Source organism: Bufo gargarizans, chromosome 4 (genome assembly GCF_014858855.1).
Source record: "Bufo gargarizans isolate SCDJY-AF-19 chromosome 4, ASM1485885v1, whole genome shotgun sequence".
In the NCBI taxonomy this organism is placed as follows: domain Eukaryota; kingdom Metazoa; phylum Chordata; class Amphibia; order Anura; family Bufonidae; genus Bufo; species Bufo gargarizans.
In genome coordinates, this window is record NC_058083.1 from 486,780,954 (window position 1) to 486,798,583 (window position 17,630).

At 38.0% G+C, this 17,630-nt stretch overlaps 1 protein-coding gene across 12 annotated transcripts in view; it reads left to right on the plus strand.

Moving 5' to 3' along the window:
* Positions 1-17,630, plus strand: part of NRXN1 (neurexin 1) — a 1,537,142-nt gene that overhangs the window by 1,394,999 nt on the left and 124,513 nt on the right. For 8 of the 12 annotated variants that reach the window (XM_044290694.1, XM_044290695.1, XM_044290697.1 and 5 more), the window contains 2 exons: positions 8,911-9,000; positions 10,221-10,537. In XM_044290694.1, coding sequence (XP_044146629.1) covers positions 8,911-9,000; positions 10,221-10,537 — 407 coding nt within the window. The remainder of the gene's footprint in view (positions 1-8,910; positions 9,001-10,220; positions 10,538-17,630) is intronic. The other 4 variants (XM_044290700.1, XM_044290705.1, XM_044290703.1 and 1 more) reach the window with 1 other exon arrangement.

Genomic DNA, 17,630 nt, shown 5'->3' on the forward strand with positions numbered 1-17,630 from the left:
CTACACTACATACGGTGCTATTCTTGCCATCTATGGAAACCATGATAAAACCAAATAGACAATGGGGCATCTCTTGAATCCTTTATACAGCAGATCCAGCACTGTGTTTTGTCTTCTATTATGAACCTATAATGCGAAGGTTAACATAACAAAATACATACTGTAGTTACTAAAAAACCTCTTTATAAAAAAAGAAATTAAGTATTACATGTCAGGAAAAGAAACTGCATGCACAAGTGACAAAACTTCATGCAAATGTTATCTGAAAGTGACCAAGAAGACATAAGTCAGGTGATGCTCATAATTGTTTATAGACACTTAATTCAAAAGCATTCTCGACTGAACACCTGTATACCACATGTGCTCGAGCTCAATGCAATAAACGTGCAGGTAAATACTGCCCTCACTGTAATGCCATAGCCATGTAGGCTGATGGCATTACAGTGATTGGCTGGCCGTAAGGCGTCATTGGGTGCTATATAGCACCCGATGAAGCATGTTTGGCTCATTCTTAGTCAGAGAGAGCTGTGCTCAGGAAGGGACAGACAGTGTAAGGAGTGATTTAAGAATATTATTACCACCAAAACTTTTCAGAGACCCGAAAGTCCTTTTAAGGACTATTGTGTGTGGCAGCAGCAATCTACATTTTTAGCGCAACCTGAGCTAAATAGCTAAAACTTTACAGACCCAAAAGTCCTTCTAAGGACTATTGTGTGTGGCAGCAATGGATGATGATGAGACACAGTTGCCAATTACTCAATGCCAATTACTGTCTCAAGAGGTTGATGAGGAGGATGAGACAAAGTTGTCAATCACTGAGGTAGTGGTTAGTTCAATAAATGAGGAGGATGAGCAGAGTAAGGAAGTGGAAGAGGAGGTAGGGGATGATGAAGTCACTGACCCAACCTGGGAAGGTGGAAAGCCGAGCGAGGACAGCAGCACAGAGGGGGAGGGATCTGCTGCACCGCAATAGGCTGGAAGAGGCAGTGGGGTGGCAAAAGGGAGAAGTCAGACCGTACTAAACAGGCCTACAACTGATCCCCGTAGCACACCCTTGTGAAAATCTCTATTGCCAAGGGGTAGGTGTTCTGCAGTATGGAACTTTTTTGAGGAAACTGCGGACGACAAAAAAGTTTTAATTTGCAGCCTGTGCTATACAAAAATGAGCAGGGGCATGAAAACTAGCAACCTCACCACCACCAGCATGATCTGCCACTTGGCATCAAAGCACCGTAATAGGTGAGCCGAAAGCCTTGGTCCACAATCTGTGTCTGCAGGTCACACTACTGCCTCCTCTTCCCCTGTGTTATGTGCTGACCAATCCCCTGTCCAAGATGCAGCCCTGCACCTGGACCCTCTCAAGCACCATCAGCATCTGCATCCGTTTCCATGTCCCAGAGCAGCGTCCAAATGTCCTTACCAAAGGCATTTGAATGCAAGCTCAAATACCTAGGCACCCAACCACAGGCAATGGCACTAAATGTGCAGCTTTCCAAATTACTGGCCCTGGAAATGTTGCCATTTAGGCTTGTGGACACTAAGGCCTTCTGCAGCCTGATGTCAGCAGCCGTCCCGCGTTACGCAGTCCCTAGCTGCCACTATTTTTCAAGGTATGCTGTGCCAGCCTTACACCAACATGTGTCCCGTAACATCACACGTGCCCTGACCAACGTATTGGGAAGGTACACTTTACCACGGACACATGGAAAAATGCATTTGGCCAGGGACGCTATATTTCCCTGATTGCACACTGACTGGGTGAACGTTGTGAAGGCCAGGAGCGAGTCGTAACCTGGGATGGCACAGGTGCTACAGACGTCAAGGATGGCTGGCCCTACGCCGATCATGGTTTCCACCAGCACCTACATTAGTGGCTCCAACCCCCACTTCTCCTCCTCCGCTTGCTCCTTCACATCAACCTCCAAATTACCTGCGTGCAGCACCAGTTCAGTCATCAGTCGGTAGCTGGTAGCAGTGTAGCACTGCAGTGGGGAAGCGGCAACAGGCCAAGTAGACGCTGATATGCTTAAGGGACAAACAGCACACTGCCGCAGAGCTATGGCAGGGGATAAGAGACCAGCTGTGACTCTCGCCACTGAACCTCGAACCAGGCATGGTTGGGTCTGATAATGGCCGTAACTTGGTGGCGGCTTTGGAGCTAGGCAAGCTCACACATATCCCATGCCTAGCCCACATATTAAACTTAGTGGTTCAGGGGTTTCTCAAAACCTACCCCAATTTGCCTGAGCTACTGGTGAAGGTGCGTCGTGTGTGTGCACATTTCCGCAAGTCATCGACAGCTTACGCCGGCCTGTTAACGCTACAGCAGCACTTGAAATTGCTAGCTCATTAGCTGTTTTTCGACGTGAGCATGCGATGAAACTCGACGTTCCACATGTTGGACAGGCTTTGTGAGCAGCAGAGGGCAGTAGTGGAATACTAGCTACAACATGGTCATCGCCTTTCCAGTCAGCTTCTGCTATTCACAAGCGAGGAGTGGGTATGGATCTTTGACCTCTGTGAGGTTTTAAAAAAACTTTGAGGAATCAACATAGATGGTGAGCAGCGATGCCGATATTATCAGTGTAACCATCCCACTTCTGTGTCTACTCAAACGTTTGCTGCTCACAATTAAGGACGACGCTTTGCATGTGGAAGAGGGGGAAATGTGGGAAGACATTACACAGGGTGATAGCCAGACTACCCTCAGTTTGTCTTCTCAGAGCGAATTGGATGAGGAAGAGGAGGAGGATGAGGAGGAGCAGGAGACAGTTGCCTCCACTACAGAGGGTAGTACCCATGGAAGTTTAATTCCATATGTTCAGCATAGGGGGAGTAAAAGAGTAAGAAGAGGATGAGTAAATTGAGAGTGATCCTCCTGATGGCGACAGAGAAATCTTGCCTGTTGGTACTCTGGGACACATGGCTGCCCCTTTCATGTGTGCTACACGCATTTTAGACAACACAGATTATTGGCTGTTTACCCTTCTCGACCCCCCCCCCCCCCGCCCCGCTACAAAGAGAACTTCTTATCTTTCATTCCTCTGGTGGAGAGAACAAGCAAAATGGTGCAATACCAGAAGATCCTTGTTGAAAAAATTGCTCCAAAATTTTCCATCTGACAACGCTGGCGGCAGAGTCCATAATCCCTTGGGCATCCGAGGAGCGGAGACGAGGGGAACACACAGCAGTTCCAACAGAGGCAGGGCAACACTCTCCAAAGCCTGGGACAGTTTTATGACACCCCATCAGCACCCTCACCCTGATGCGCGGCCTACTGTCACAAGGAGGGAAACATTTTGGAAGATGGTGAAGGAGTACATAGTAGACCGTGTCAGCGTCCTCAATGATCCATCAGTGCCTTACAACTACTGGGTGTCCAAGCTGGACACGTGGCACAAACTGGCGCTCTACACCTTGGAGATGCTGGCCTGCCCTGCCGCTAGAGTTTTGTCTGAGCGGGTATTTAGTGCTGCTGGTGACATTATAACAGATAAGCGTATCCGCCTGTCAACTAAAAATACTGACAGGCTGACTCTTATAAAAATGAACAAGGCCTGGATTGACCATGACTTCTCAACTCCACCAGAGGAAAGATGATCAACATAAAGGCACTTTAAATGTGTTGTTTATAATGTACTGAATACACTGTATTCCCATGCACCCTTTCCAACACAAACAAGGGTATATGGTTAAATCTTCCTTTACCCATCCTCCTTCTCCTCTACCATCATATCAACATGCTTATTTGTCACATATAATGCCCTTGCATATATGCCTTTCGCATATAATGTTTTATAGGGTCAGCTCAGCTTGAGGCCCTTGTATATAATTTGTTAGAGGGTCAGCTCACCAGTAGGCCCTCAACTTCAATGTTATATAGGGTCAGCTCACCAGCAGGCCCTCGCATATAATTTATTAGAGGGTCAGCTCGCCAGCAGGACCTCGTATATAATGTTTTACATGGTTAGCTCACTAGCAGGCCCTCATCTACAATGTTTTACAGGGTCAGCTCACCAGCAGGCCCACACATATAATGTTTTAGACGGTCAGCTCACCAGCGGCCCTCGCATATAATTCTTTAGAGGGTCAGCTCACAAGCAGGCCTTCACCTACAATCTTTTACAGGGTTAGCTCACCTGAAGGCCCTCGCATATAATTTTTTAGAGGGTCAGCTCACTAACAGGCCCTTGCATATAATGTTTTACTGGGTCAGCTCACCTGCAGGCCCTCACATATAATTTTTTACAGGGTCAGCTCACCTGCAGGACTGCACCGAAAATCTTTTAAATGGTCATCTCACCTGGGTGCATGATGCCTTGCTTGGATGTGGTCGCAGTAGCCATTTCTCAGGCTCCCTCTCCGGAATCAAACACTGATTTGCCGTTACTCATAGTCACTATGGTTTGCGCTGCCAATACCATCAAAAGTTGATAGGTCAGACATCCGAATGTAATGTCGTCGTCATGGGCACGTGAGATTGGCCCCAGGTTATCTTGAGTCACCAAAGCGGCAGCAGGCCCTTACCCATATAGTTTTAGATGTTCAGATCAGCAGGCCCTTGCTCCTAATGTTTTTGAGGGTCACCAGCAGGCCATCAATCATACTTTTTTAAGGCTGTGTATAATGCTCTCCTTTATGTTTAACAAAGGGTGTATTGGAGTGTTGGTTCCTTGTAATTTTTGGCAGCCCTTTCATTTAGTGCATAGGCTTTATGAGTGTAGGAGTCCCACTACCTGAACAATTGTATCACAATGTGAACGAGCCCCTCCTTTATGTGATATACAGATTGTATTGGTTTGCCTCTTCGTTGTTTTTTTGGGCAGAACTTGCACTTTATATACAAGTAAATATACAGGAAAGAATATGAGAGATGCAAATTTTCTTCAAAATGTATTTTATCTTCAGTTTGGTGTGTATTATTGTCAGTTTGTAAAAGTGGCTTACTACTCGGACAACATCATTCCCAGCAGCGACCTGGGAGTCCAAGATGCATCAAAACATCCTCCCCATGCTGTTCATGAACCATTTCGGTGGTGTTTCCATCACTTTCTGACCTTTTTCTATGAACCAGACACACTCCCCTCTTCAAAGCAAGGGGTGCCTGGTTTAATACTCGGGTTCTCCCATTGACTTCCATTATACTCGGGTGCTCGCTAGATGTGTTCGGCCAGAGCACCCGAGCACTTTGGTGCTCACTCAACACTAAAAACTATCCATTGATGTGTATAATAGCAAAATCAGATTATCTCGAACTCTCTCAAAAGAATGTTAAACATACTAACTAGATAGTAATTATGACCTAAAGGATTGTAAATGGTTAAAATAATTGGATTAACTCATTGCTAAGTGAATTTAGATTTTTTTAATAATACAATAGTGTAATGGAAATAAATATTGAAAATACATTTATAGTATATTCCTATTTGTACTATGTTTTATCAGAAAATGTATCTTGTATTAACTTAAAATAGTAAAGTATTGCCATGAACTGTTCACTTTGTATCTTTAATGTAATGTACCATTTTGTTTCTTTTAATATTGTTCTGTTGCTTTTTGTCTTTTTTGCTATATCCAACTGTTGAATCATTTGTACAGTATTTCTTAGGCTGCTTTGCCATTGAGCAGGTTGGCTGGGCAATTGGGTAGTTGCACATAAAGAGTTGCTGCTCCTGAACCTACTCCGCTATTAGGATCAGTGGGGCAGGGCTAAGCAAGATGTTAGACCCTGTCTGCAGTTGGGCATTTCTTTACTTGTGGTGACAGCCCCTCACTCTTATTGATGAGATAAATCAACTTGTTAGAATCAATTCTCTCATCCCTACTAGGCACATTCCATTAACACTGAACAAACCTGTGTTTATCTCTATTATTAGAGATGAACGAGTGCCTTAAACTTTTATTCAGGTCTGGTAGGACCAAATCACACAAAATTCAGATTAGTTAGAATCAGAACTTTCTGCTGAACTTAGGTTGACATTCTGAAATTTAGAGTTGACTTACTCATATCTAGTTATGACTATCATCCTAGAGTCAGACACCCACCAATCAGCTATGTTTAAATACCCTCAAATCTGGAAATAGGCACCAGAATTACACAGCTCCTACCATTGTATAGTGGATGATGCTATTTATTGCACCACTGTTTCTATTGCACATGAATATAAAAGTCCTGGAAAACCCCTTTAAATGGCACTTGACTGTTACATCATGTCTACTAATTTTGTTGAGCTTTTGAGTCACTAATCAATCTGATGGAAGAAATACAATATTAGAGGGATTTAAGCAATGAACCAACAAACTAAAAGTAGAATAAGACACTTTGATATGGTTAATTGAGGGACAGTTTACTCAGTTTTCTATCAGCTGCTAAGAAGATACAGTATTTTAATGGTGATAACCAATATGGCTGCTCCTCCTGCAGCCCTTTTCTCAAAAAGCTCTTCTACAAAAGTATATAAAACATGACAACATCTGATTTTGTTCATCACTCTAAATTATGATTTACTGTACTAATATACACCAAAATTTAATTTTGGGTGGAAATCACAAACTCATTTACAGACATTTGAGTAATTTTAGAAATAAATCAGCCCTGAATTCTGAATTAAGATAAAAGAAACCAAGTAAACTGATGTCCAAGGGTGGACATTAACGTTAAAGTTTAGTTTTACTTTTAAAAATGATTTCCATGATTTATATAGATATTTAAATATTAAAATTTCAAACATCTTTTTCCTTAAGCCCTAGAACAATCACACACTTTATAAAATTATTCCGGATTGATAACCTTGAATGAGTATTTGACCTTTTCTTCAAAGCACTTTGTAGCTGTCTCCCTTCGTTTCATTGTTAAAGTATGGGCTCATAAGACACATTTTCATTTTTCTATTATTATCTTATAAAACATGTAACTTAACTGACTGATGCTTGTGAGTTTTTCTTTTTTTCTCCAAGCTTCACTGTAAGAACTGCATCTAATATCATGATTGGCAACACAAAGGCCAATTCTGTAACCTTACAGTATAAAGTGCATGTTGGGCATACCTCTTTCAGAAGTGTTTCAAAGTTCTCCTCCATGCAAGGATTTAATTAAAAGAGAATAAACTAAAGTATGGAAGGAAAGCAATGCCCTTCACCAATAACATTATCCCCTTTGTCTTTAAAGTGCTAAGATAGTCTTTCCTGGCTAGTAATTTGTGCTTGATCATTATTGCATTTAGAAGGCACAAATGCATATCTGTAGTGCCTAGTTTACATAAATGTTATATAATTTAATATTAAAGGGCTATTCCCATCACACACATTGATAGTATATCTCTAGGATATGTTATCATTGTCAGATAGATGTGGTTTCCAAGTATGGGCCCAACCCTATCTCCAGAACTGGAACTCTGAAGGGACTCATGCACGACCACTCTCCTTTTACCAGACAGCTGGCTTGACTATTTCTGGCTATTACATAGTAGTGAATGAAGAGATGACTATGCATGTGTCATGTGCTCTTAATTCACCTCTTCGTGACTTCGAAAAACAGCCAAGCATGCTTGCACTGCTATTTTCAAAACACTCATAGCAGAAAATGTAGAGCAAGCCGCTCATGCACTAATTGCTCTCCTTGACTTCAGGGGCCCAGTTCTGGATATAGAAGAGGGTCCTGTACCTATCTGCAACATTCCATCATGTCTGAGATGGGAATAGCCCTTTAAGATTTTTTGTGTCTCCCCAATATTTAATAGAAATGTGAAAGTTTCTAAGTAGATTTTGAAAAGTTACATTGATGGTTTGGTATATTGATCTTGATTTGATTAATTGACTGGAGAAGTTAGCTTAACTTGAAGCTCCAGGCCTAATGTAGTCCTAGTACTACCAAATGTTATATGGCATAAATAATATTTTTCTGGGTCCTGGGTGTGACGTGTACCTATTCACACCCTATATTTATGCCCCTATACTGGAGTTAGAAATAACTTTTCACCTTAAGATTAACTGTTCAAATCAGATAGGCCAATATTCTACAAAAGTAAAGATGACTTTTGAGAATGTCAGAAGATGAATTGTGTTACCCAAATGGTGCCGAGCCAATGAAGAGATACAAATTTGAATGTTTTTATATGATTTATTTGAAATTTCCTGTTTTGTTTCTCACATTTATCTTTGCTAATGCTTATCACAATGACTTCTAAATTCTCAGTTGAAACACTTTAGGATTTCAGATGGCAATCTGAAGAATAATTTGTATACCTGTAATGAAAACTTAATTAGGATGAAACTGGCTTGAGTTTGATTAATAACTTAATATGGCTGAAATAACTTTTGTCAATCCTTTTTCCATGCTAACTGAATTCTAATTTTACTATTATACTTGCAATGCATTTGTACCATGTGATTTTTTGAATCTTGTGGATGAGAATTCTTTTCTTCAATGACAAAATTAATTTTAGTCAATTTTTACATGGATGCATTGGTAATAACATCCACAATGGTATTCTGATTCATAGCCTTTTTAAATGGATAACTTGGATTAAGAGGTTGGATGTATCCTGCTAAATTAGATATGTTACATATGAATATGTTTAACTAGCTAATAACAAATACCAAAAAACGGATTTCTTTCATGTAAAGCCATTCTATGCTGCTTAAATATGTTTTTTGGGTCTGTCTATAACATAATTTTAATAACCTAGATCAAGTGCAGATTTCTAATTTTCAATTAACATAGGAATAATTTTGTTTGCTAAAATAAAATAAATGAATGACTGAACCATGATATGTTCTAGGTACCATTTTTTTAAAAATCCAAATTTCAAAAAGTCATGTGGCAACTGTATAGCTCAAGCTTTAAGTATTAACTTTTAACCTTTGACCTTACAGATTTTAACCAATGAAATGTCTCTTTAAACTTTAAAGGAAACAATGATAACGAACGCCTGGCGATTGCTAGACAGCGAATTCCATATCGACTTGGTCGAGTAGTTGATGATTGGCTACTCGACAAAGGTAAAAAAACATTGATTAAAACTTCAAATAAAAATAATTTGAACATAACCAAATAGTGTTTTATTGTAACGCTAATAAACCTTAAAATAAATTTTCAGTAAAACTAAATAAAAAAACGTTTAAAACAGTAAAATCTAGATAGTGGTATCTTGCATACAATGTATAATAATTTTCTGACCTGTTTAGAACTCAGATGTTTAATAATCGTACCCTGTTAACTTAAGGTTAAAGGGACTGTAAATATAATCTACTAAATCAATCTATGAAGACACTCATAGATAACGTTAACCAAACATTCTAAATTATTTATAGACTATTTTTCCTGTTCCCACATCTAAATTATTAACTAAAATATGTGCAGATTTCTTTACCATTTTTGCTGCCGTGAACAAAATATCTTGGTTTAAACTACAGGAAATCTAACTAGTGGGCAAGATGAATTGCCAATCAAAGTGAAGTCCCTTTAACATTTGCATCCTTTCAAGGAATTTTTTTGAACAAGCCATAATTAAAACAGAACTTAAAAATGTGTGCATGCTAATCATATGCAGAGAACAATCTGCTTAAAATGTATTTGTGATTTCATAATGCTGCCAATATTTTAAGGACTTTTTTGTGTAATAAAATTGTGCCATAATCTCACCATCGGTATGTGTATCATTACTGAAGTCGCTTTTATATCAAAAACTCCTTTTTAATTGTCAGTCTTGCTAAATGCCAATCAGAGCTATTTTACACTCTACCTTGGATGCATAATGATGCATTTCTTGTTTAACTTGTGGTGAAGCAAAGAAAATTAAATATAATAGTGGCAAACACTAAACGTGGAATGCTAATTGCATTCCATGGAAAATTATCATATATTCTTTTTCATTTAAAAAAAATAACATTATGGAGTCATAATTCTCCTTTTTATTTAGTAGTATTTTATTACATTGAAATTCATATTTTAAACATAAACAATAAAAAATAATTGAATATAATAAAAACTGTGCAAACCTTTGATTGGCCTTTAGCATCAAACTCCATCATGCAATTAAACCTTATTGTTAGGCGGACATTTCACAAACACCTCATTTAAGCAATTAATTATAAGCTAATTCTTTATCTTATAATTTATTGCATTCATCATACATTTCATAAAAAATTGTTACTCATCTTTTCGAGAATATAGAACTCAAAGTCAACATTTTCGTCTGTATGTAATATTCTTTTTGCAGGACGGCAGCTCACAATCTTCAATAGCCAGGCAACAATTAAAATCGGTGGGAAGGAGCGGGGACATCCTTTTCAAGGCCAGCTTAGTGGCCTCTACTATAATGGCTTAAAGGTTCTGAATATGGCGGCTGAAAATGATGCCAATATCGTGATTGAGGGAAATGTGAGGCTTGTTGGTGATGTGCCTTCATCCATGACTACAGAGTCCACTGCTACAGCCATGCAGTCAGAAATGTCCACTTCCATTATGGAGACCACTACCACATTGGCCACCAGTACTAGAAGAACAAAAGTACCGACAAGAGAACCGGTTGGTCAGGTTAGTAACCCTGCTTTTTTATCTCTCTTTTTTTTTTAAATCATTTATATTGGGAGCCTAAAGATTTTTAAAACCATGAAAAATTACAAAATACAAAAATCATTAAAGACAATTAACTAAATATACCATATGTTAAAATGCTGCTGTGAGAAGAGCATCTTAGCATTGCTATATTAAGCAATGAATCTTAGTAATCATAGTTATTTGCTTCATCCAATTTATTTTGAGTTCCTTTGTATCAAATATTGCTGCACACATTGGGGCAAATTTACTAATAGTGTTGTACTTTTCTAAAAATACGAATCACATTCTTAATATTAGACATATTTACTATTCTGGCACAATGACCTTTATAAATTTGGAGTATTGTAACTCTTGCACCAGATTCTGTCCGTATTCTAAAAAATTGTCCATGCTCCTTTGTTGTAAAGCCATACCCCTTTCTTGTGAAGTTATGTCCCCTTAGACAAGGTAGAAAAAAGATTTGAAAATTGTACACACCAGTAGTTTAGTGAAAAGTGCACCAAAACCTGGCACATTTTCAATAGTAAATCTGCCCCATTGAGTAATACTCTATAATTAAATACCCATTTGTTCAGGTAACCATTTATAAAAGGCTTTAGTTTTCACCAATATACTGCTCCAACAACAAATCTTTATACCCTATTGAGTGTCTTTTCCTGCTTCCCCGTTTGGCTCCATCTAGTTATAAAATGATATAAGCACAAGTCTGTAATAAACATGTATTATAGGTACCTGCAACCTGTTTTTAGCGCTAGATTGTATATGCCATAGAGCCTAGGAGTTACTATGGGGCTCATAGATAAAGGAACCTAAAGTAACTGGTTGGTCCCATCCACTTTGCAAGACACCTCTCTTAACAAGCTATACAACTGCAGAATTTGCAAAAAAGGGAGTTGAATATTGCCCCATGGGCTAATGGCGGCCATACATATTGGAAATAAGTTGATTGATAATTGAACAGTAAACAAATATCTGATGAAGGTTCATTTTGCAGACATAGTCATACACATTTTAGTCCATATTGGCTGTTATAGTTGTTCAAACTAGCCATACATGTTCAATGAGACCAGGTGATGGACAAAAGATCTCTCTGGGAACATTCTTTCAGAAAAATATTTTTTGTCCACAAATGATCTTTCTTTGAACAAAAAATCTTTCAGACAATTTCTTTTTAGACAATAATAGTCTGTCATCCTTCGGTTAAAGTGTTTGTTTATTGGTAAATTGCAACTGATGAATATTCATTTGGTTGAAATAATATGTTTTTTTTTATTAAACTTAGACTAATGTGTATGGCCACCATAAGAGTAATGTCTTCACAACAATTGGAGACACTCAATATGAAAACAATTTTTTTTTGTGGTCTATAACAATAACCAAAAGGATAAAAAAAATATATTTCTATAAAGAACTTAAAATCTACCATATGATATACTGTATATCTTGTGGTTATACTCACTGAATAATCAGAAGGTCAAAAGAAACAGATGACGGATTTGGCTTTACAAACTAGAGACACCTGCATTTCATAGTATAGTACTATATGTTAGACACCATTGTCTGAAGCTACATATTTGCACATATTTGTATATACTGGATCTTTTGTAGAAAATACATAAATGTGTGTAACATGATAACCTATCCAGTATACTCCAGTTTCTCAGTTTGGTTTACACCTTGAATCCAGTGCAGAGCAAATTTGGTGAGCTTTTGGTCTAATACTTCTTCGTACGTCTTCCTTTTCATTATTTATTATGTTATTGCATTTTATCTATTGTAATCATGTACGTTGCTATTTTTTTGTTGAGATTTTGTACTATGAACTTGCACATGTTTTTGTTTCATGTTCTTCCCCATCTATCGAAGCAAGTCAAGTTAGTCTTTATATTTATTGTCTTTTTGACTTAAAGGCATATTTACGGTCATTAGTTCAGCTAAGCATTTGTTCCTAGAAACACGCAATGTGTTCAGTTGTTTGCTTGAATAACGTCTTTTACTCTGTTCCTTGAATTCATTAGTGACCCAGTTCTATGAGATAAAATTAAAGGGCAGATCCAGGGCTGCATCTGAAGCTTGCTTAGCCATCATTTATTACATGCTGTTTCTATAAATGATATGCAAAGAATAAAAATAAAAAAAGAATCCTACCATATTTTCTGTTTTCCTCAATCTAAGCAAGCTTTTCTGATAAAACAGCCACTTAAAAATAGCCCACTTAAAAAGACCCTAGGGTGATTGAATGCCTTGGAACAATGGAAACACATTTTTGGCCAAGCAGGATAAAATTGGCTTCACTTTAAACTGCAGAGCATGATTGGTAATTCTGGAGGGCAAAATATGGGTGAAGGATGTATTTCTGTTTATATTGAAGCAGTGACTTTGAAGAAGATTCATCAAAATATTCTCACGACAGCCTTGGTTTTTTGCCCTCCAACCCAAACACAATAAAGGCTTGTGTCTGTAAATGCACAATACAGTCACTTACAACCAATTTTACTTTGAAGTCATGAGGTTTGACTATATCAGGTGACCTATATACGGTATATTTCCTGTTTTACAATACTGCACTCATTCAATTAAATTAGGTTAAAAGTGTCTGCAATTTGTTGCATGACATCTTATTTTCTAAAAACTCTTTATAATATTTAGCCTTTTATTTAACTACCTATTCTGTCTAGTTGCATATTGTAGGTCAGTTGTGATCAACAATACAACAAAGGGCATAAATAACATTAAGCCAGGATTAGGTTAAGTGGTTAGAACATAAATGCATATCCATTGGGGGTCATTTATTATGGCTCCCTATGCCAGAAAGTGGTGCTAAAACGGTGCAACCCTCTGGTTTACACCTTTTGAACTCCTATGAACCTAAACTTAGGTGCAGGCTGCATTTCTATGCCAACCTTACCATGGTGGCATGGAGAAGGCAGAGTGGAGGCATCGCAGAGGTGGAGCCATCCACATCAGCAAATTCATTACCATTTATGCCAGTTTCCTGCTGTAACTGACAACTAAAATGTACTCCAGCACTTATTTTATGACAAGGTCTGTGCCTCCCATAAATTAAGAGCATCTTATGGAGGTGCAGGGGATATCAAAGGCCGTGCTGGTCTTTGATAAATGCCTTGTGTATAAAGTGTATTTGTGGCTGAGCACTTTCTCACAAATACACACATATAAAACAATTACACCCAGATATATTCATAACAGAGGAAAGTCCAGACAGCTCAATGATTGTTATGCTGGGGACGGAATCAGTGTCTTGAATTCATCCCTCACTGAGGGCCAAACATGAGTCACCCGAGAGCCACTCAGTGTCATAGATTGTTAACATTGCCCATGAATCAGCTAGGATCTCATTGGCCAATCTGTCCGATCTGCAACTATGTAGCACAATTTGCAGCAAGCTACAATGCACTGTTTGGTCTAAAAACTTTCTGTCTTGACCAGCATTAAGAGTATGGCCATACGGTCAGGTTTCTTCATCTAGTTTTGGAAGCTAAAATCAGGGGTGACTTAAAAAAATTAAAGTTTTGTCTGTCTTTTATACTTTCTTTCCTTTTATGATCCACTCCTGATTTTGGCTTCCAAAACAGCACCAGGAAACCTGACCATGTTGCTGTACCCTAACTTTTTATGTTATTTGTGCTACAATCGCTCTTCTGTGGGATTGGAGCAGAGCTGTCTTCTCAACACATGCAACAATGTTGCTGTTTTTGAGCTTTTGACCACTTTTGGTAGTTTCTAATCTATGCCTACCAAAGACCCAACAAGACTTGTCGTTTTGGAGATGCTTCTAAACATACAGTAGCCTTATCAAAGCCACCTACTTGTCATTTTTCTTTTTCCAACATATCAAGTGAAATAACTGACTATAAACTTGCCCGCTTAATAAATCCCACCCGTTGATGAGTGCCATTGTCACAAAATAATTTACATTATTCATGTCACCTATGAGTAGTTATAATGTAATGGATACATGACAAAGTAATGCTATCACGATTGTACCAGATTAAGGTATGTAGGTGAGATGACAGCTCCCTACTAGGCTTCATTTTCACCTAGTTAAAAGTTTTGCATAGACTGCGATGCGCTAGAAAGTAAATTACATGATATGTAATGACCACATATTGGTTGTCTATATAGGTTTCACCTTTTGTTACTATAAGGGCATTAAAGGGTTTGTCTCTTCACATGATAGCCTTTAATATGAGAGTTTACATAGGAAATCCAGCTCTGAGAACCCAGCAAATGCTTGATTTTGCTTTGGGCAAATGACAATGGCTAATCTATTCTACCTTATCATTAGATGTTGCCATTTAAATGAATGCTCATCTACAGGGAGTGCAGAATTATTAGGCAAGTTGTATTTTTGAGGATTAATTTTATTATTGAACAACAACCATGTTCTCAATGAACCCAAAAAACTCATTAATATCAAAGCTGAATATTTTTGGAAGTAGTTTTTAGTTTGTTTTTAGTTTTAGCTATTTTAGGGGGATATCTGTGTGTGCAGGTGACTATTACTGTACATAATTATTAGGCAACTTAACAAAAAACAAATATATACCCATTTCAATTATTTATTTTTACCAGTGAAACCAATATAACATGTCAACATTCACAAATATACATTTCTGACATTCAAAAACAAAACAAAAATAAATCAGTGACCAATATAGCCACCTTTCTTTGCCAGGACACTCAAAAGCCTGCCATCCATGGATTCTGTCAGTGTTTTGATCTGTTCACCATCAACATTGCGTGCAGCAGCAACCACAGCCTCCCAGACACTGTTCAGAGAGGTGTACTGTTTTCCCTCCTTGTAAATCTCACATTTGATGATGGACCACAGGTTCTCAATGGGGTTCAGATCAGGTGAACAAGGAGGCCATGTCATTAGATTTTCTTCTTTTATACCCTTTCTTGCCAGCCACGTTGTGGAGTACTTGGACGCGTGTGATGGAGCATTGTCCTGCATGAAAATCATGTTTTTCTTACCTTGCAGACTTCTTCCTGTACCACTGCTTGAAGAAGGTGTCTTCCAGAAACTGGCAGTAGGACTGGGAGTTGAGCTTGACTCCATCCTCAACCCAAAAAGGCCCCACAAGCTTATCTTTGATGATACCAGCCCAAACCAGTACTCCACCTCCACCTTGCTGGCGTCTGAGTCGGACTGGAGCTCTCTGCCCTTTACCAATCCAGCCATCTGGCCCATCAAGACTCACTCTCATTTCATCAGTCCATAAAACCTTAGGAAAATCAGTCTTGAGATATTTCTTGGCCCAGTCTTGACGTTTCAGCTTGTGTGTCTTGTTCAGTGGTGGTCGTCTTTCAGCCTTTCTTACCTTGGCCATGTCTCTGAGTATTGCACACCTTGTGCTTTTGGGCACTCCAGTGATGTTGCAGCTCTGAAATTTGGCCAAACTGGTGGCAAATGGCATCTTGGCAGCTGCACGCTTGACTTTTCTCAGTTCATGGGCAGTTATTTTGCGCCTTGGTTTTTCCACACGCTTCTTGCGACCCTGTTGACTATTTTGAATGAAACGCTTGATTGTTCGATGATCACGCTTCAGAAGCTTTGCAATTTTAAGAGTGCTGCATCCCTCTGCAAGATATCTCACTATTTTTGACTTTTCTAAGGCCTGTCAATTCCTTCTTTTGACCCATTTTGCCAAAGGAAAGGAAGTTGCCTAATAATTATGCACACCTGATATAGGGTGTTGATGTCATTAGACCACACCCCTTCTCATTACAGAGATGCACATCACCTAATATGCTTAATTGGTAGTAGGCTTTCGAGCCTATACAGCTTGGAGTAAGACAACATGCATAAAGAGGATGATGTGGTCAAAATACTCATTTGCCTAATAATTCTGCACGTAGTGTATATAATATATGGACAGTCTGATATTTTGCTCTCATCTATGGTAATGTAGCCAATGACCCATTTATGAATCTATCTATCTATCTATCTATCTATCCATCTATCCATCTATCCATCTATCCATCTATCCATGCTTTGTACCTTTGTGCTAATTAATTAAATACTCACATGTATAACTCTAATATATAGCTTCCTCCTTTTCAAATTGAAGTGTTAGCATTAACTTTTCCCTTCATATGTAAATATTCACAGCTGATATATTTTCAGCTCTTCATTTTACATTTTATGTTTTTTCAGCTTCTACAAGTGCATACATTTCTATGCAACAAGCTCAATTTATTTATTTATTTCTTTTAAGCCATTGAATGTTTCTTAATAGTCAATTCATCTATAACAATATACAGTAAATATTTCTGATCTCATTAAATATTGCCATTTCCATAAAAAATACAGGAGTGTAGTAGCCATAAAAATGAAGCTATTCCGAAAACTGATTGCACAAGCTGCAATAATAATAATTGCTCACATCTTTGCCTGTGTTCTTTCACAACATTTAATTGGTTATATTAATTTGTATACTTTATGTAGCCATATCAATTTTTTCTTTATAGCAAGAAGAATACAATATAAGGTAGGTCCCCTGAATAATTTTTGCTAAAAACATTTATTGCTATGTTAATGATGGGAAATAAAAGGCAATATTACAAAGAATAAAAAGTTATAGAAATTATGCCTGGTATGCCTCTCATGTAGCTATTTATGTTTGTATTTTTTGTAATGCAGCATACCATTTTTCCACATTCATTGTTGTTTTTTTTATTATATGTTTCATTAGTTATTTGTAAAATCAGAATGTAAATTTTATGCTTCATTGGGCCTACACACATTCTACTAATATTACTACTACAAAGAGGAATACAATTGATAATAATAAAGGTAATTAAATCACATTATGTTCAGGCATTGAGAGCTTAGTAGATTTTGTACACTACATTATGCCATGTGTTGTAATGACAACATGAAAAATGCTTATCTGTTGTAAATACAATACTATTTTGAAATATTTTTACTGTTACAGTAGTAATCTCTATATTAGTGAATATTTAGATTTTACATTCTATTTGAATTTTCCCCAAAATTTGGATTCTATAGTGAGTGATTCAATTGGGGGGGGGGGGGGGG